General features: G+C 58.2%; 2 protein-coding genes across 2 annotated transcripts; one reads left to right on the top strand and one right to left on the bottom strand.

The window, feature by feature from the left end:
• Positions 1–512: 512 nt before the first annotated feature.
• Positions 513–12,518, top strand: EPHA2 (EPH receptor A2). Its single transcript, XM_059487423.1, has 17 exons — positions 513–637; positions 3,274–3,341; positions 3,945–4,608; positions 5,609–5,764; positions 5,859–6,191; positions 6,305–6,429; positions 6,815–6,974; positions 7,086–7,185; positions 7,297–7,352; positions 7,431–7,556; positions 7,639–7,821; positions 8,355–8,416; positions 8,525–8,734; positions 9,084–9,233; positions 9,448–9,641; positions 10,629–10,784; positions 11,864–12,518. The coding sequence occupies exons 1-17, from the start codon at positions 568–570 to the stop codon at positions 11,967–11,969; spliced, it is 2,919 nt and encodes a 972-aa protein (XP_059343406.1). The 5' UTR covers positions 513–567; the 3' UTR covers positions 11,970–12,518.
• A 1,543-nt stretch (positions 12,519–14,061) lies between these two features.
• Positions 14,062–18,915, bottom strand: CLCNKA (chloride voltage-gated channel Ka). Its single transcript, XM_059487260.1, has 19 exons — positions 18,801–18,915; positions 18,591–18,719; positions 18,366–18,494; positions 18,127–18,266; positions 17,962–18,039; positions 17,775–17,853; positions 17,579–17,704; positions 17,384–17,468; positions 17,214–17,315; positions 16,643–16,727; positions 16,390–16,551; positions 16,242–16,311; positions 15,889–15,999; positions 15,557–15,770; positions 15,342–15,475; positions 14,705–14,796; positions 14,543–14,626; positions 14,347–14,433; positions 14,062–14,226 (listed from the first exon to the last, which is right to left on the bottom strand). Exons 1-19 carry the CDS (start codon positions 18,913–18,915, stop codon positions 14,188–14,190), a joined length of 2,061 nt encoding a protein of 686 aa, XP_059343243.1. The 3' UTR covers positions 14,062–14,187.
• Positions 18,916–19,008: the final 93 nt, after the last annotated feature.

The raw sequence follows: 19,008 nt of genomic DNA, 5'->3' as shown, positions 1-19,008 counted from the left end.
CTGTGGGATTTGGGGTGCTGCAGGTCCATGAGGACGGCGGTGCTGAGGATTTGGGGCCCGGGCAGCCCCCCCAGACCGGTCCCCCCCAAACCCCCCAGTATCGAACTGGTGGGCGGGGGGCGTGGCCGGTAGTAACCGCGTGGCCCCGCCCCCTGCAGCCATTGGCTGCCGCCCCCCCCCGCCCTTCCCACGCCGATTCATGAATGAAAGGGGAGGGGGCGGGAGGGGGGGGCGCCTTCACCCCTTCAGGACCGGGTTTGGGGGGGTCCCCGCGGGGCTGCGGGACCCCCGAACCCCCTCCAGGGCCGTGCCCCACCTTGGGGGGGCTCCCACAGCCCCCTCCCCTCCCCCCAGCCGCGTCCCTCCCTGGGGCGCGCGCCCTCCCAGTGCCGTACTGGTGCGTACTGGGAGCGGCTGCTGCGCCTTTAAGAGCGGGCGTGGCCGGTGACGTCAGCGGGGCATGAATGAACAGGAGCGGGCGCGCGGCCCCGCACCCCACACCCCCCGCAGTCCCCGCGGGGCCGCCGCTCGTGGGGCGCGCCCGGGACCCCCCAAAACTGCCCCGCCATGGCAGGCACCCCCCCGGCCCTCACCCTCCTCCTCCTCACCGCCCTCACCCCCCTGGCCGCCGAGGAAGGTGAGTCCCGCCCTTTTTTTACGGGGGGGAGCACCCCGAAACTCCTTTATTGCGGGGTGGGGTGGTTTTGGGGTAAATTCGGGTGGTTTTGGGGGAGTTGAGGAGTCGGGGAGCGCTCTGAGGGTAAAGGGGAATGTGGGTTCCCCCTTCCCCCCGCACAGTTTGGGGTGCGGTGGGGAATCTGCAGGTGCCGGAGCGCCTTTGGGGCGAGGCGGGGGGGGAAGGTTAAAATTAAGGGAAAAGTTGAAATGAGGGCGGAGAAGTTTAAATGAAAAGGGGAAAAGTTGAATTAATGGGAGAAAGTTAAAGTAAGGGAGGGGGGAGTTAAAAAGGTGTATGGGGAGATAAAAGTGCGGGGGAGGGGGCAGCAAAAATGGGGGGACAACTAAAATAGAGGAGAAATAATTTAAATGGGGAGGAAAAAAGTTAAAATGAGGCAAAACCCAAGAGTTTGGGGCAACTTTTCCCATGCCGAGCGTCGAACCGACGCGCCGGGGCCAGGTCCTGCCGGGAGCCCCCAAAGGAGGCTGGCACAGGGGTGAAGGTGGGGGAGATTAAAAAATAAACCCACCAAAAAAGGGGAAAATCATCTTAAAATGGAGCGTTTCCCATGGGTGGTGCAGTGTCGGGTAGGATCCGGCCGGAGAGCTGGAAAACAATGTCAGGAAAATTCCAAAAAATTGCTGAGAAAATACAAGCTGCGTCTCGGCCTCCACCTCGCAACCCTTCCCCCCGGTGATTTTGGGGCTTAGTTTGGCAGGGTTGGGCAAAAAAAAAAAGGGGGAAATTCACTTTTTTGTGTATACCTGGAATTTTTTTCGGATTGAGTTTCTATAAACTCTACCTGACGGCTTTAATCCATCATTTTTTGAGGGTAAAGTGGAAGAATCCAGCCCCAAATGCAAATAAATCAGAGGCTGGCATGAAAAATACTCCCTGAAAACTAAAAATGGGGTAAAAAACCCTAAAATGAGGATTTTTGGGGGACAGCAGAGAGGGTGATCAGTGGCAGCTGTGGGATTTGGGGTGTGTTCCCAAAGTGCTCTTTCCCAGGAGGGAATACTGGGATTTGAGGTTTGAAAAGTGCGTGGGGGGAAAGGGAAAGTGGTGGGAGTGGTGGGATTTGGGGATTTCAGGGGGATTGGTTCCCCTCGGTGAGATCCAGGGGGATTTGGGGTGAGCTGAGGTGGGGAGGAGGTTAAAGAGGAGGGAATGGAGCAGGATTGGGACTGGGATGGGATCAATTTTGGGATTATGACTGGGGTTCAGATCGACATTGAGGAGAGGATGAGGATGGGGAGGGGATGGGTTGGGAATAATTTTGGGATTGGGATTCTTGTTAAGGGTGAGATGGGGATGGGATTGGGATGGGATTGGGGTTCACTGTGGGAATTTAATTCGGATTCAGACAAAGATTGGGATGGGAACGAGGTTAGGGCAGGGGACAGGGACAAGGATGCAGCCGGAATGGGATTGGGAATGGGGCGGGGGTGGCGCTGACAGTGGCGACAGGGTTGGTGGCACTGGAGGTGGGGGCGGCCGTGGCCGGGTGATGAAGGCGACGGAGAATTTGATGATAATGATGATGGTGGTGGCGGTGGGTACAGGTGACTCCCGGGACGGGGCTGCGGCCCCGGCGCTGTCCCTGGAGCAGCCCCGGCCCCGTCCCCAGAGCCACCCCGGGGGCACCGGCGGGGAACCCCCGCCCGCTCCGGCCCTGGCTCCGGCAGCTTTCCGCTCTCCGGAGGCTCGCGGGGGGGATTTCCAGCCTCAGGAAAACCGGGATATCCGCCCCGGCATCCTTCCTGAGCCCGGGCACGGCGCGGGGGGGGCGCTGCAGCCACCCGCGTCCCCCCCCCCCCGGCAGGTCTTGGGGTCCCCCCCCAGGCCTGACCCTCCCGAGCCCGTCCGTGCTCAGCTGGGGGGGCACATCCGTCCCGAAATGGCCCCGTCCCGCCGGACCCATCGCCCGCTGAACCCGGGCGTCCGGGCACATTCCTGGGGGGTGATTCACCGGGGGGCCCCGCTCCCTCCCCGGCCTCCTCTTCCTCCTCTTCCTCTCCCGGCGCTGGATCCGGCCGCCGCCCTCGGCGTGCCAGGGCAGGTCCCGCCGGGCCCCGCGGCTTCCCCGCCTCTGCGGGCGGCCCCGGGGGGCTTCGTCCAGCGGAATCTGCCGGGAACGGGGGTCCGTGGGTCCAGGGGACACCTGTGGGGACCGGGACTGTTTGGAGGTCCTGGGGACATCTGTGGCTCTTGGGGACGTCTGTGGAAATGGGGTGGATCCGTGGGTCCTGGGGGTATCCAGGAGTCTTGAGGACATCCATGGAACCTCCTGGCTGGCATCTGTGGGTTCCAGGGATGTCTGTGAGTGCCCAGGACATCCAGGGATCCTGGTGGGATGTCTGTGGGTCCTGATGGCATCCACAGGCCCCAGGAATATCTGTGGGTGCCCAGGACATCCATGAATTTTGGGGACATCTGTGGATCCCAGGAGTGTTTGCACATCCTGGGGACTTCTATGGGGTTGTCTGCGGGTCCTGGGGGACCAACATCCAAGGGCCAGAGGGGTGTATTGGTGGCACCTGCAGGTCCTGGTGGCATCTGCTGACGTCCCTGTCCTCTCTCCTCTCCCACAGTGGTGCTGCTGGACTTCGCCAAGGCACACGGGGAGCTGGGCTGGCTCACCCATCCCTATGGAAAAGGGGTGAGCACCCATGGATCCGGCATCCGGCCCTGCTGGCCAGCTCTGGGATGGGGAATGGGGACAGCCATGGGGGAGCTGCACGGGGATGGGACAAGGACATCCTGGGGACCTTCACAGGAATGGGGATGAGGGTATCCATGGGGGTGGCAGATGGGGACCTCCATGGCAATAGAGACATCCACGGGGATGGGCCTGGGGGCATTAATGGGAATGGGGACAGGAGCATCTGTAGAGAGGGACCTCCATAAGAACATCCCTCGGTCATGAGGATCTCCATGGGCATAGGGACAGGGACACCTGTGGGTTGGAGACCTCCACTGGAATTGGGCTGTGGCCCTCCATGGGACCAGGAACACCCATGGGGATGGACATGGGGACACCTATGGGGTTGGAGACTCCACTGGAATTGGGCTGCAGCCCTCCATGGGAACAGGAACACCCATGGGGATGGACGCGAGAACACCCATGGGGTTGGACACCTCTGGGACGTGTCTGGGGACCTCCATGGGGATGGGGACAGGGGGAACAAGACGGGGACAAACCCATCCTTGGGGACAGTGCCTCAGTTCCCCTCCATAGCCCCATTTCTGTCTCTGGGGACAGTGGGACCAGCTGCAGAACGTCCTCAACGACTCCCTGATCTACATGTACTCCGTGTGCAACGTCCTGGAGGGCGAGCAGGAGAACTGGCTCCGCACCAACTGGATCTACCGCGGCGTGGCCCAGCGCATCTTCATCGAGCTGCAGTTCACCGTGCGCGACTGCAACAGCTTCCCCACGGCCGGCGGCGGCTCCTGCAAGGAGACCTTCAACCTCTACTACGCCGAGTCCGACGTGGATTACGGCACCAACTTCCAGAAGCGCCAGTTCAAGAAGATCGACACCATCGCCCCGGACGAGATCACCGTGCAGGAGGATTTCGCCGCCCGCAACGTGAAGCTCAACGTGGAGGTGCGCTCGGTGGGGCCGCTCCGCAGGAAGGGTTTCTACCTGGCCTTCCAGGACCTGGGTGCCTGCGTGGCGCTGCTCTCCGTGCGCGTGTACTACAAGCGCTGCCCGGCCGTGGTGCGGGGCATGGCGCGGTTCCCGGAGACCGTGGCCGGCGCCGACTCGCAGACCTTGGCCGAGGTGCGGGGCTCGTGCGTGGCCGAGGCCGTGGCCGAGCAGGCGCCCGCCCTGCACTGCAACGCCGACGGCGAGTGGCTCGTGCCCATCGGGGAGTGCCTGTGCCGGGCCGGCTTCCAGAGCCTGGGAGACACCTGCCAAGGTATGGACTGGGCTAAGCTGAGGGGTTGTAAGGATGGGACAGCTTGGTGTGTGCCTGGGAGGGAAGAGGATTGGCTCCAAAATTCCCAATCCTTAGCCTTGAGTGGATTGTGGAAGGGCTTAGCTGAGAGAGGGGTGGGGTGTCACTATAGGACACAAAAGAACACAAGCGCACTGCTTGTTTCAAGGTAAAGAAAAAACACTGCTGTTTTCAAGGTGAAGAAAAAAGGGAAGTTTATTTTCTGACTCCAACACTGATAGTTTTCTAAGAGTGACAGCGGATTGGAGGGTGACAGTGCCACCCTCCACTAACAGTCTATTGACTTTCTCTTTTTTCATAAAAGAATGCAAAACAATGAGTTATTTACAGAAAGTGTGTGAGAAAGCTCGCTACAAGAATGTTAACATTACAAGGCTTAGAAAATCTTAAACTAAAGCGATAGGTGGGGCAGTGATTGCAAAAATGAGTGAAATGCCTGAAAAATTCCAGATTCAGGGTTGGAGAAATGAGGTTTTGTCTCCAAAATTCCCAGCCCTGGATCCTCACCTTTCAGCATCACCACTGTAGTGAGAGCTCAGACAGGTGAAGGGTGGGCTGGGGGGATCCCAGTAGTAATAATAAAGTAAAATAAAGTAGTAATACTTTACAGTAGCAACACAAAGCATTGTTCAATTGCTACTCTAAAGTAGCAATGCAAAGTAGCAAAAAGTAAATAAAGTAGCAGCTGCAAAATAAGATTAAATACCCTAAAATTCCCCATCCTGGATCATTCCCCTGCACCACCACTAATGCAGTGAGTGCAGCAGGGCTCAGCCAGGACGGGGGTGGTTTTGGGGGGGCTCCCCAATAATAAAGAAGCTGCAAAATGTGGCAAACTCCCTATAACTCCTCTCTGGGTGCTTGTGGGGGTGCTTTCCCCCCCACCTGCCATGTGCTGATCCCCTGGATGGGGAGCAGGATTTGGGATCTCACCAGTGTCACCTTGTGTGTCCCCCCCCAGCTTGTCCCCCTGGCACCTTCAAGGCCGCGGTGTCCTCGGGGGGCTGCCAGCCCTGTCCCCCCAACACCCTGCCTGCCCCAGCTGCTGCCGCCACCTGCCCATGTGAGGATGGATTTTTCCGGGCCCCTGAGGATCCCCCGGAGCATCCCTGCACCCGTAAGTCACCTCTTTAGAGAGGACACTCTGATGTCACCTAACTGAGGTGACACAGAACCACCCTGTCCCCTGACCCCGCCCTGTGCCCCTGCAGGTCCCCCCTCACCCCCACAGGCTGTCACAGCCCTGGGGTTGGGGGCCGCGGTGCAGCTGCGCTGGGCCCCCCCGGCCGACCCCGGTGGCCGCGAGGACGTCACCTACAGCGTCACCTGCGAGCAGTGCTGGCCCGAGAGCGGCGAGTGCCGGCCCTGCGACGGGGGGGTCCGCTTCTCACAGCCCCCCCAGGGGCTCACGGGGACAGAGGTCACTGTCACCGACCTGGAGCCACACGTCAACTACACCTTCACCGTGGAGGCCCGCAACGGGGTGTCCCCCTCCAGCCACCAGCGCAGCGTGGCCAGCGCCACCATCAGTGTCAACCAGACAGGTGAGGGGACACTGGCAGCTCCCACACCTTCCCTCCATAGTGGGGACACATCTGTGGTGTCTCTGTCCCCCATGGGAACACCTCAGTGACGTCCCTTTGTGTCCCCACAACAGAGCCTCCCCGGGTGACATCGGTGAGCCTGGATGGACGGACGGCCACCAGCCTGGTCCTGTCCTGGACGGTGCCACTGAGGCAGCAGAGTCGGGTCTGGAAGTACGAGGTCACCTACAGCAAGAAGGTGACACAGCCTGACACCTCCATCTGTGTCACCTCCATCTGTGTCACCTCCATCCTTGCCCCCAGCTGTGTCAGCTCTGTCGATGCAATCTCCATCCACGTCATCCCTCCATCCTTGCCCTGAGCCACATCAGCACCCCATCAGCACCACCTTCCATCCTTGTCCCCATCCCTGTCACCTCCATCCCTGCTCCATCCATGTCATCCCTCCATCCACGTCACCTCTATCCTTGCTTCCATCCGTGTCCCTCCCATGTTCATCCCTGTATCCATGTCACCTCCATCCCTGCCCCATCCATGTCACGTCCCCACATCATGTCATCTTTGCCCCACCCGTGCCACCCCTCCCTGCGTGTCACCCTAATGTCACCCTGCCGTGTCCCCAGGTGGATGAGAACAGCTACTCAGTGCTGCGCTGCGAGGGCACCTCTGTCACCCTGCCCAAGCTGTCCCCAGGCACCGCCTACGTGGTTCGGGTCCAGGCCCTCACTGCTGATGGCCACGGGGCCTTCAGCCCCCAGCACGAGTTCGAGACCCTGCCCGAGGGTGAGGAGGGCCTGGGGGTGTCAGGGGTGCGGGGTGGGGGCTCCAGGGGGTGTCAGTAGTGGGGTGTTGGTGCTCCAGGGGGTGTAGGTCTCACCTGGATGGTCCCTGCAGGTTCTGAAGCCATGGCATCAGCCACTGTCATCGCTGGCAGCATCGCTGGTGTTGTCTTTGTCGTCTTCCTCTTGGTCACTCTCCTCTTCATCCTCCGGCGGTAAGGGGACAAACCCCCCCAAAACCTCCCAAAAACCCCAAAATGTTGTTGTCCCACCACCAAATGTGGCCGGGGGATGATCTTTTGGGATAAAATGCTGCTTTTCTGCAGGAGGAAGAGGTCGCGGCCACGCCAATCTGCTGAGGATGTCTACTTCTCCAAGTCAGGTGAGCCATGGGACAGTGGGGACAACAGGGATGGGTAGGGGGTGACAGGGGTGCTGACCTTCTCCTTGACACCTCCAGACCAGCTGAAACCCCTCAAGACCTATGTTGACCCCCACACTTACGAAGACCCCAACCAAGCCATGCTCAAGTTCACCACCGAGATCCCTCCATCCTTCATCACCCGCCAGAAGGTCATCGGTGCTGGTGCGTGGCTTTGTCCCCCCAGAGACACCCCAAAATCAGGGTGGGACAGGGGGGCTAAAGGTGCCCATGTTTTTTGGAGCAGGTGAATTTGGGGAGGTGTACAAGGGTACCCTGAAGCGTGGCAGGAAGGAGGTGCCAGTGGCCATCAAGACATTGAAGGTGGGGTACACGGAGAAGCAGCGCGTGGACTTCCTGAGCGAGGCCACCATCATGGGACAGTTCTGCCACCACAACATCATCCGCCTCGAGGGCGTTGTCTCCAAGTGTGAGTGTCCTCTGTGTCCTGTCCCCACAAAAAAAACACCCCAATTTCCCAGAAAACACCCCAAAAAAGAGTTATAAAAATAAGGTGCTTTGAGCAACGGTGCAAAGAGGAATTTGGGGGACTTGGGTCTTTTTGAGGGATGAGGTTGGGGATTTTTCTGGGGAAGAAATTCAGGTTTATTTGGGAGGTTTTATGGGGAGCTTAGGGGATTTTTTGGAGGAGCTGGGGGAGTTATTTTGGGGTTTTGGCTATTGGGGTTTATTGGGGTCTGTAAGGGGTTTGAAACTTTACTGTTGTTTTGGGAATGTTTAACGGAGGTGACTTTTTGGGAAGTTGGGGGTCTGGAGTTTTTGGGGAGAATTGGTAGGGTTTGGGTTTTGGGGGTGGTTGGGGTTTTTTTGAGGGGCATTGGGCATTTAAGGATTTTGGGAGGACTTGTGGGAGGTTTAGAGATTTTAGGGTGGTGACTTTTTGGGGGCTTGGAGGGATATTTTTGGGGTTTTTACCTATTTTGAGGTCTTTCTTTTGTACAGACAAGCCCTTCATGATCATCACAGAGTACATGGAGAATGGGGCACTGGATAAATTCTTGAGGGTAGGTGACACGTGGTGGCAACAACCACAGGGTGGTGGAACCTCCAACACCCATCAAGGGAGGTGGGACAACAGGTGGATTCCAGGCTGGATTCTCCCCTTTTCCCAGGAAAAAGAAGGTGAATTTGGCATCATCCAGCTGGTGGGGATGTTGAGGGGCATCGCTGCTGGCATGAAGTACTTGGCCAACATGAATTATGTCCATCGGGACCTGGCTGCCAGGAACATCCTGGTGAACAGCAACCTGGTGTGCAAAGTGTCCGATTTCGGGCTCTCGAGGGTGCTGGAAGATGACCCTGAAGCCACCTACACCACCAGCGTGAGTGTCACTGCAGCAGGGTGGTGGCCAGGGAGGGGTGGCTGGATGGCCAAGGTGAGGGGGTGGTTGGTTGTGTTGGGGTGGTTGTCCAAGGTGGGTGATTATCCATCGTGGTTGGTCGTGTTGGGATGGTTGGTCATGTTGGGGTGGTTGAACAAGGTGGGTGATTGCCCATCATGGTGGCCATGTTGGGGTGGTTGAACAAGGTGGGTGATTGTCCATCATGGTTGGTCGTGTTGGGGTGGTTGAAGAAGGTGGATGATAGTGAACCATGGTGGCCATGTTGGTGGGGTTGAACAAGGTTGGGTGGTTTTTTGGGGGTGCAGGGTTGACCCCAATGTCACTGTAGGGCGGGAAGATCCCGATCCGTTGGACAGCACCTGAAGCCATCTCCTACCGCAAGTTCACCTCTGCCAGCGACGTCTGGAGCTACGGCATCGTCATGTGGGAGGTGATGTCCTACGGCGAGCGGCCCTACTGGGAGCTCTCCAACCATGAGGTGAGAGCCCACCCTCCACCACCACCAGTGTTCTGGGAGACATTCAAGGCCAGGTGGGACAAGGCTGGGATCAACCTGGGACAGTGGAAGGTGTCCCTGCCCAGGGCAGGGGCTGCAATGAGATGAGTTTAAAATCATTCCAACCCAAACTATTTTGGGATTCTGTGAATGAACACCTTTGTGGGTGGACCATTCCTGACCCTCCTCCTCATAGGTGATGAAGGCCATCAACGAGGGCTTCCGCCTCCCGGCGCCGCTGGACTGTCCCTCGGCCATCTACCAGCTGATGATGCAGTGCTGGCAGCAGGAGCGCTGCCGGCGCCCCAAATTCCCCGACATCGTCAGCATCCTCGACAAACTCATCCGCGCCCCCGACTCCCTCAAGGCACTGGCAGATTTCGACCCCCGGTGAGTGTAGAGAGTGCCAGGATGGGGTGGGAGGCAAGAAGAAGGAGGGGAGGAGTTGCCCAGAGCAGCTGTGGCTGCCCCTGGATCCCTGGCAGTGTCCAAGGCCAGGCTGGACAGGGCTTGGAGACTCCTGGGATAGTGAAAAGTGTCCCTGCCCATGGCAGGGATGGAATGGGGTGGGCTCTAAGGTCCCTCCCAACCAAACCAGCCTGGGATTCTCTGATTCTTGCACATCTTTGTGTCTTCTATCGTTTTTTTGCACTCTCATGGTGCTGTTTTGGGTTGAGTTTTGCATCTCTGCACTCCCTTGTTGCTTCTGGCATCTGCATTTCTGCATAATTTTTTGGTATGTCCCCATTTTCACATTTCCACTTTCTCCAGCATCTCACTTTCTGCATCACAATTTCATCATCTCATTTTTGCATTTATTTTTTGGCATCTTCCCATTTCTGCATTGTTTTTCCATTTTCATATCATTTTTCACATCCTTCCATTTCTGCATCATTGATTTAACCTTCCACTTTCACATCACTTTTTGCACCATTTAATTTCTGTGCTATTTTTGCATCCTTCCAGTTTTTGGCATTATTTTTTCCTTTTTCCATTTCCACAGAATTTCTCATCTTTCCATTTTCACATTATTTTTTTGCATCTTTTCAACTCGTGTTATTTTTCCATCCTTCCACTTTTGCATCTCTATTTGCCACCCTTTCATTCCTGCATAATTTTTGGCATTGTTTAATTTCTGCAATATTTTTGTGTCCTCACCTTTCTGTGTCATTCTTTGCACCTTCTCATTTTCACATTGTTTTTTGCATCTTCCTATTTTCACATTAATTTTTTACACCCCTCCATTCCTGCATCATTTTTTGCATCATTTCCTTTCTGCATCACTTCCACGCCCTTCTGTTTTCACATGGCTTTTCCAGCCTTGAATTTCTGCGTCACTTTTATTGAATTTTTGTATTTTTGCCTCATTTTCTGCAGGGTGTCCATCCGGCTGCCCAGCACCAGCGGCTCCGAGGGCGTCCCGTTCCGCTCGGTCCCGGAGTGGCTGGAGTCCATCCGCATGCCCCAGTACACCGAGACCTTCATGGCCTCGGGCTACAGCACCATCGAGAAGGTCCTGCAGATGACCAGCGAGTGAGTCCTGTCCCCATGCTGTCCCCTGACACTCCCAGGCTGTCCCCACACCACTCCCCTGCTGTCCCAGGGATGTGTCCCCACACTGTCCCCATCCCCTCCCCACCAACTCCCAAGGGACAGAGATGTGCTGGGAACGGAAACCACTTCCGTGGCCTTGGTGGCCCGAGGGATGGGATAAAATTAGATGTTCCTTGGCTGGAGAGGCCGGGATGAGCTGTATCTGTCCATCTGTCCCTTGAGATGAGCTGTGTCCATCCATTCCTTGGGATGAGCCATGTCCGTCTGTCTATCCCTCGGGATAAGTCATGTCCGTCCATCCATCCGTCCATCCCCTGGGATAAGCCATGTCTCCATTCCCTCCATCCCTCCATCCATCCATCCCCCGGGATGAGCCGTATCCATCCATCCATCCTTCCCTTGGGATGAGCCATATCCATCCATCCCTTGAGTTAGCTATGTCCATCCATCCATCTCTCAGGATGAGCAGTGTCCAGCCAGCCATCCATCCATCCCCAGAATACGCCATGTCCATGTCATCACCTTGGGATGAGCCATGTCCATCCATCCCTTGGGGTTAGCTATGTCCAGCCATGTCCATCCATCCCTTGGGGTTAGCTATGTCCGTCCATCCTTGGGATGAGCCATGTCCATCCATGCCTTGGCTATGTCCATCCACCTATCGAGATGAGCCATATCCATCCATCCATCCATCCCCCAGAATAAGCCATGTCCATCTGTCCATCCCTTGGGATGAGCCATGTCCATCCATCCCTTGGGGTTAGCTATATCCATCCATCCATCCATCCATCCATCCATCCAGCCCTCAGGATGAGCCATGTCCATCCATCCATCCCTTGAGATGAGCCATGTCCATCCATCCATCCATCCATCCATGCATCCATCCATCCCTGGGGATGAGCCATGTCCATCCCCCATCCATCCCCACCCTTCCAAGGATGCTGCTTCTGGCTCCACTCAATCCCGGGCTGTGGCCGTGGTGTCTCCAGCCCTTCCAGCCCCATTCCCCCATTCCTGACCCCATTCCTCACTCCGTGTTCTCCTGTTCCCCTTCCCAGGGACATCAAGCGGATCGGGGTGCGGCTGCCGGGCCACCAGAAGCGCATTGCCTACAGCCTGCTGGGGCTGCAGGAGCAGGCAGGAGCTGGGGGGGCCCCAGGCTGACCCCCCACCCCCAAAACTCCACATCGACCCCCCCCTCCTCCCCAAGGGGTTTATTTATTATTTCTGTAATTATTAAGGTTTTTTTTTTTATAGTGTTATTGATCTTGTCCCTGTGCCTGGGGATGAAATGGGTGCTGCCCCTTCCCTCCCCCCTAAAAAAATGGAATTTCAAGCTTGTTTGGAACTGGGGGAAGGATTTTTTTTCTTATTTTCCCCCCACATTTCAAGAAAAAAAGGGCTCAGTCCCAAAACTGATTTATTTTTGCTTTTTTTCTCCCTATTTATTCCTCTCCCACCAGGTTTTTGGGTGTATTTGTTTGCCCTTTATTGCTGATCTGCCAGTGTTGCCTTGTATTTTTTAACCTAATTTATTCTATTTTTGTATATTTATTGTGAGGAATTAAAGGTCGTGTCGGGTTTGGGAGAGAAAAAAGGGGGAAATTTTAAAAACCCAGCTCAGATGCTTCCCCCCCCCCCCCTTTTTTCATAGATTTATGGGGATTTTTGTGGGCTTTTAAATAAAAATATGTGCTTTTTGGTTTTCTAGAATATTGTGTTTTCCCACTGGTTCACAGAGATTGAGGGAATTTGGGGGACAAAGAGAGGGGGTTCTCCCTACATTTTAGGGAGTTTAAGGGCATTTAAAGGGGATTGTAAGAGGGTTTTAAAGGGTTTTCTTAAGGTGTTTTAAGGATTTTTAAAGGTTTTGGGGTGCATTAAGGGGGAGTTAAGGAGGTTTAAAGTTTTGGGAGTTTTTAGGCATTTTAAGGTTTTTTAAGGAGTTATTGGGGGGGGTTGGGGACTTTAAAGGGGTTTTAAGTTATTTTTTAGAGAGGCTTAATGTTTTTTAAGGGGTTTATTTAGGGATTTTTAGGGGGGTAGGGGGGTTTTAAAAGTGAGAGGGTTTAGGGGTTTTAATGGGGGTTTAAATGGGTTAAAGAGGATTTTTAAAGATGTTTAAATGAGTTAAAGAGGGTTTTTAAAGGGGTTTACCGTTTTTAGGGGGTTCTCAGGGATTTTAAGGGGTTTCACAGGGCTCCGGGAGCGTTTCCCATCCAGGGCCCCTTTCCCCAGCAAAACCCAGGAGGAATTTTGGCCTTTTCATCCCCCGCCGCTCCCCGAAGCCAAAGCCCGGCCGCGCCGGCTGCCCGGAGCCTGCAAATGACTGGGTAGGAAAACGCCGGAAAAAAAAGGGGTTTGACATTTTTTTCTGCTCTAAACCATAATAAGGGATGGATGGGAGGTGAGTGCGGACCAACATCGCGCTGCGAAAGCCGCGGGTTTGGGGGATTTTCACCCCGTTCGGGGGTACTTTGTCCTATGGGTGTCGTGAGTCCGTCGGGCTCAGCCCCGGCGCCGGCCGCGATCGCGGCTCAAAGTCCGGAGGTGCCTGGGAGGGGCTGGATAGGGGGGACACCCCGGGAAAGGGGGGGGGACACCCCGGGCGGGGCTGGATCGGGAGGGACACCCCGGGAGTGGCCGGATAGGGGGGGACACCCCGGGAAAGCAGGGGGACACCCCGGGCGGGGCTGGATGGCGGGGACACCCCGTGCTGGCTCTGGCACCCCCCGGTCTCCCGTGTGCCCAGCCCCGCTCCCAGCGCCCAGCCCGGAGCCCAGCCCAGCTCCTGCCCCACTTTTGGGGTGTCTCCCTGGCGCTGACCCCGCTTCACCCGTCCTCCGCCGGGCCCGGGCATGCCCGCCCTGCCCAACCTGCCCCGCCGCGCCTAATTAACCCCTCAGGCTTAATTACGGCTTCGTTAGCGCCCGATGCGCCGCCCAAACCCGCTGTGCCCCAGTCCGGGGGCACCGAAGAGCAGCGGGGACTCGGGCCCCCATTCCCCCTGGATTTTGGGGTCACTAAACACCCACCCCCTGATTAATTGCAGTAATTAAAATGAGGATAATTATTTGCTGGTAATTTTAGAAGGGGGGCACAGGAGGTGTCACAGAGACTGGGGCGCTTCAGTGCACGTCCTGGGCAGTTTTGGGGTGATTTGGGTGGTTTTAAGTGTTGTTGTTTGGTTTGGGAGGGGGTGGCGTCCCCAAAAGAAACCAGCAGGAGAAAGAGAAGGAGGAGGAAGCACTGATGGGTCGATGGTTTAATGCACAACTGATACCCCCAGCCCAGACCCCCCACACCGCTGGGGGGTCAGGACTCCCCCTCTTTTCATGGGGGACGTCGGTGGGGAGGGGTCCCCTGTGGTCCCAAAACGCCATCACTTGGGGTTGGCGAGGTCCTCAATTGCTCTCCGCAGCTGGAAGGGGACAGAGGGGGTGGGACAGGGGCTCTCCCCCACTTTACCTTCTCCTTTCTTCCCCTTCTCCCCCCATTGCACCCATTTCCTTTCCTCCCCCCTTTTCCTTCCCCCTTTCACCTCTGCCCTGCTCACAGCTCCCACCAGCTCCCCAGAGCGGGTGACAAAGACTCGCTGCAGCTTTAGCATCTGGAAGAGGTGATAGGCCTGGGAGAAGGACAACAGGGACACGTGGGAACAAAGCCACCCTCGCCGTGTCCCCTCAGTGTGACACAGACCGGGGGGGGCTCCCAGGACACATTTCACAGCCGCAGACCTGGTGCAGGGAGGTCCATGGAGAGAACTGGAGCATGATGGGCTCGATGGTGCAGTCGTCCCCGAGTGTCCCCACCGCGGCCAGCTTGTGGAAGGTGACATGGTAATTTTGGGGTGGAAAAGCAGCTTTTTGGGTGTGGTAGGGTGCCCCCACCCCATTTACCTTCTCCCCTTGGGGGGCCTGAGGGTGCTTGTGGCTCTGGAGGAAGGTGACCAGCTGGGACCTGCTGACGGTGCCCACCAGAGTGGGGGACCCTGGAGAGAGGGTACAGTGTGGGAGTGCCAGGGGGACACCAAGGGAACAGTATGGGAATAACAGGGGGAGGTACTGGGGACACTAAGGGGACATCCCATGGGGACAGCAGGGTGATGGTATGGGGACAGTATGGGAATATCGAGGGGATACCCCACAGGGACACCATGGGGACAGTATGGGAATAGCATGGGGACAGTATGGGAATGGCATGGGGACACCATGGGGACAGTATGGGAATGGCATGAGGACACCGTGGGGACGGTATGGGAATACTACAGTGGCACCATGGCACTATTGAGGGCACAACATGTGGACACCAATGGGAACAGGACAGCCTGGCACCATAAGAGCAGTATGGGGACACTGCAGGGACACCCCATAGGGACAGCGTGGGCAAGGCATGGAGATGGCAGGGGAATATCAAGTGGGCACTGGAGGGACACTATGGGGACAGTATGAGGAGACACAGAAGGGCCACCACAGGGCCAGGGACTCGCTGGCCACCCCCCATGGTGACAGTGACCCCCCAGGTCCCACATCTCACCTGTACTCTCCACCACGGGGTACTCAGCGTCAGCAGAGGCATCCAAGGCCACCAGCACCTCCTGGAACCCGTCCCCCTTGGCCAAGGTCACCACCCGGCGCTCCATGAACTCCTCCACCACCACTCGGTAGGAGCTGGAGAACACAAAACCCCCCAAATTTCCATCATTTCCTGGAGAATGCCCCCAAAACTTGGGGTTTGGGGCGGGGGCCTACGCGATGTGCCGGCTGCGGATGGGGGGCAGGTAGGGCAGCTTCTTGACGATGATGCCGGCGTCGTAGAAGGACGGTTGGTTCTTCTGGCTGATGGCGTTGGCCACCAGCACGGCCAGCACGGTGGGCAGGAGGTGGTCCAGGTGCCCGGTGGCCTCGCACACCAGCAGGGCCGTGGACACCGCGTGGGTCACCGAGCCCGCGAACGCGGCTGCGCCTGGCGGGGAGCGGGGTCAGGGGATGGGGGGGGGGTGTCCCCCTGCCCGTGGGGGTGTCCCCCTGCCCGTGGGGGTGTCCCCCTGCCCGTGGGGGTGTCCCCCCACCCCCAGACTCACCAGCCAGGGCGTAGCCAGCAGGAATAATGGGCCGTGGGGGTCCTTCTGAATGGAGCCCCCGTGGGAAGAGCAGGGCCACCACCTCTCCTATCAGGCGCCCGATGGCTGCTCCTAAAATTGGGGGAGGAGGGAAGGTGGGGAGACCCCTGGAGCCCCCCCAGAATGGTGGAGGGAGAGGTGACCACCCTCCTGCAGCTGTCCCAGAGCTGCATGCCTCCCCTGTACCCCACAGACTGGATGTACCCCCCTCCAGAGCTAGGTACTCCCCCAGTATCCCACCCAAGGGCTGAATGAACCCCTGCACCCAGCCACACCTGGCTGTCCCCCCATGTTCCCCCCAGCCCCTGACTCACCATAGATGAAGATGGGCATGAAGTACCCGGCTGGCAGGGGCAGGGTGGTGGCCAAGATCAGCATCCAGAACTGGGGGGACGCAGGGAGGTCAGCTCATGGGGACACTGTGTTGGGGGGCACAGCTGGAGATTGGGGGGCCATGGTTACCTTCATGAGCAGGAAGAAGGTCAGGGTGCCGTAGATGGTGGCAGAGGGATGGTCCCACTCCTGCCAGAGCCCCCCAGGCTTGGCCACCCCCGAGGCGTTGGCAGCCAGCACACCCCAGGTGCGGTTGTCAAAGAGGGAGATGAGATGTTCCTTCATGGTGAGCTGGATGGATGGACAGACGGACAAATGGACACCCTGAGCCCCCGCTGGGAGATTTTGGGGTCCCCAGGGAGCCCCAAGTGCCCTCACTCACCCTGGAGGCCATGAACTGGCCCAGCCCGGGGGGGAAGGTGATGGAGGCGAGGAGCAGCACGGCCAGCACCGTGTACACGGGTTTGCTGCAGGGGGACACGGGGGCTGAGTGAGTGGGGACGGACAAACAGACACGCGGGAGGGACCCAGGGACACCCAGAGTGGATGGGGTTACTGGGCAGGATGCATGGGGGGACATTGGGGCACCCAGGGTCGGTGAGGGGGACACATGGATGCACAGGGTGGGTGGACAGGGTGAGGGGAGGGGGGCACACAGGGACACTCCGGGTGAATGGGGTGGACAGAGGGACATCCAGCATGAATGGGGGGGACACCTGGGGTGCATGGGCGGGGGGACAGAGAGACACCCAGGGCACATGGGAAGGACACAGGGACACGCAGGGTGAATGTGGGGAAGGACACAGGGACACCCAGGGTGGATGGGGGGGACACAGGGACACCCAGGGCATATGGGAAGGACACAGCGACACGCAGAGCCTGCACAGCACGGACACACAGACACAGCGGGTGCAGGGTGCAGACAGACAGATGGACAGACGCCCAGTACACACTCAGTGGCCAAGAGCTTGGCCGTCAGCCGGTTCCTCTTGACGGCCACCATCATCCAGCGCTGGCAGAAGAGATAAGCACAGGCCACGATCCCACAGATGATCCTGTGAGGACAGGGCAGGTAGGGCACAGGCAGAGCACAGACAGCACCCCAAAACCGGGCCCTCCGTACCCCAAAATCAGGAAAAAGAAGGTCTCCAGGAGGTCGAAGGGAAAATCAATCTTGAGGTCACTCTTAAAAACAGCGGCGATGGTTTCTGGCAGGGGGGACAGGAATGAGGGTGTGGGTTTGGGGGTGAGCACCCCAAAAATGTCCCGGGGGAGGGTCAAGGGGAAGAGGGGGCACATCCTGCCCAGCCTGCCTTGCCTTGCTCACTGTTGAACACGGCCAGGAGCCGAAACATGAAGGCGCCACAGGTGGCAGCAAAGAAGCCGCGCCAGTAATCCCGCACGGCGAAGTGGGGGGACATCACCTCGATGCTGAAAAGCACCCCTGGAAAAACGGGGAAAGCGATCAGGGCGAGATTTAGGGGGGCCCAGGGTGGGATTAGGGGGGTCCTCACCGCTGATGGGTGCCCCGAAGACTGTGGCCACCCCGACGGCTTGAGCTGCCACCAGCATCTCGTGCTGCTTGAACTTGTTCTGTAAGGTGTGTGTGTGGGGGGGGGGGGGGGTTAGGCACAACCCCGACTTTTTGGGGGTAAAATCAAATCTCTCCGTTCATTTTTCGGGCGGTGGTGGCACCCCCACCTCATATTCCCTCGTGACCGAGGTCCTCATCTTCCCCAGGTAGGCTGCGGCCATGGCGGAGAGGTGGACGTAGGGACCCTGGGGGGACACAGTGCTGAGCCCCCCACCCATCCCGGCACCGGCTGAAACCGCCGGGGTTTTGGGGTTCAGAAGGGGATCCCTCACCACTTTGCCAAGGAAAACGGTGCTGCCGCACGTCAGGGTGCAGGTCAGCCCCACCACCTTGGCTCCGAAGTTCTGTATGGCCAGGTAGTCCTCCAGCACCACGCCCATCAGGATGGTCTTCAGTTCCGGGATGCCGGAGCCTGGCGGTGGCGAGGGGGGCAGGATCCAAATTTTAGGGGTCCCCCATTACCAAGGGTGCGTTTTATAGAGTCAGGGAGGTCGGGGTGCGGCCGGCTCACCTCCGGAGTGCGGGGTGATGCTCTGGGCGAAGCCGCTGGAGAAGGCGGCCATGGCCGTGGGGAACAGGGTCCACGAGAGGTACTTGAGCACCGCGATGTCCCCGATCTCCCGGTACAGCCACGTGTGGGCTGGAGGAGAGGTGTCGGGAGGGGAGCTGCACCCCCCGAAAGAGCCCCCCCGTATTGTCGGTGAGCCCCAGACGCCCCCGGGGCGCCCCTCGTTACCGGCATAGAGCCTGGCGACGATGATGTCCATGGCGAAGCTGATGGTGGCCATGAGCACCCCCAGGATGAAGAGGAAGTACCAATCCTCCCCAACGCGGAACAGCTGCCGCTTCACCCACTCCAAGCACCCTGCGAGCGGGGAAACAGGGTGCTGACCCCCCAAAAACCCCCTGCCCCCATAAAATCCCCCTTTTTGGGTGGGGGTCTCACCTCGGACCCTCCTCCGGGCGGTGGGGCAGGGTCTCCAGCTGTGCTCCGACACCAGCACCCTCTCCACCTCCTCCTCCTTCTCCCCCCGCAGCCCCCTGGGGACAGGGCGCTCCATCCCGGGGACGCTTCAGGTGCACCGCACCCCCTTTTTTGTAGCACCCCTGACCCGTTCCTCCCGCCTCGGCCTCCGCTGCCCGACTGAGTTTGC

Source organism: Ammospiza nelsoni, chromosome 22 (assembly GCF_027579445.1).
Source record: "Ammospiza nelsoni isolate bAmmNel1 chromosome 22, bAmmNel1.pri, whole genome shotgun sequence".
Taxonomy (NCBI): domain Eukaryota; kingdom Metazoa; phylum Chordata; class Aves; order Passeriformes; family Passerellidae; genus Ammospiza; species Ammospiza nelsoni.
The sequence above is the reverse complement of the archived record's forward strand: the minus strand, read 5'-3'. Positions and strand labels throughout refer to the sequence as shown.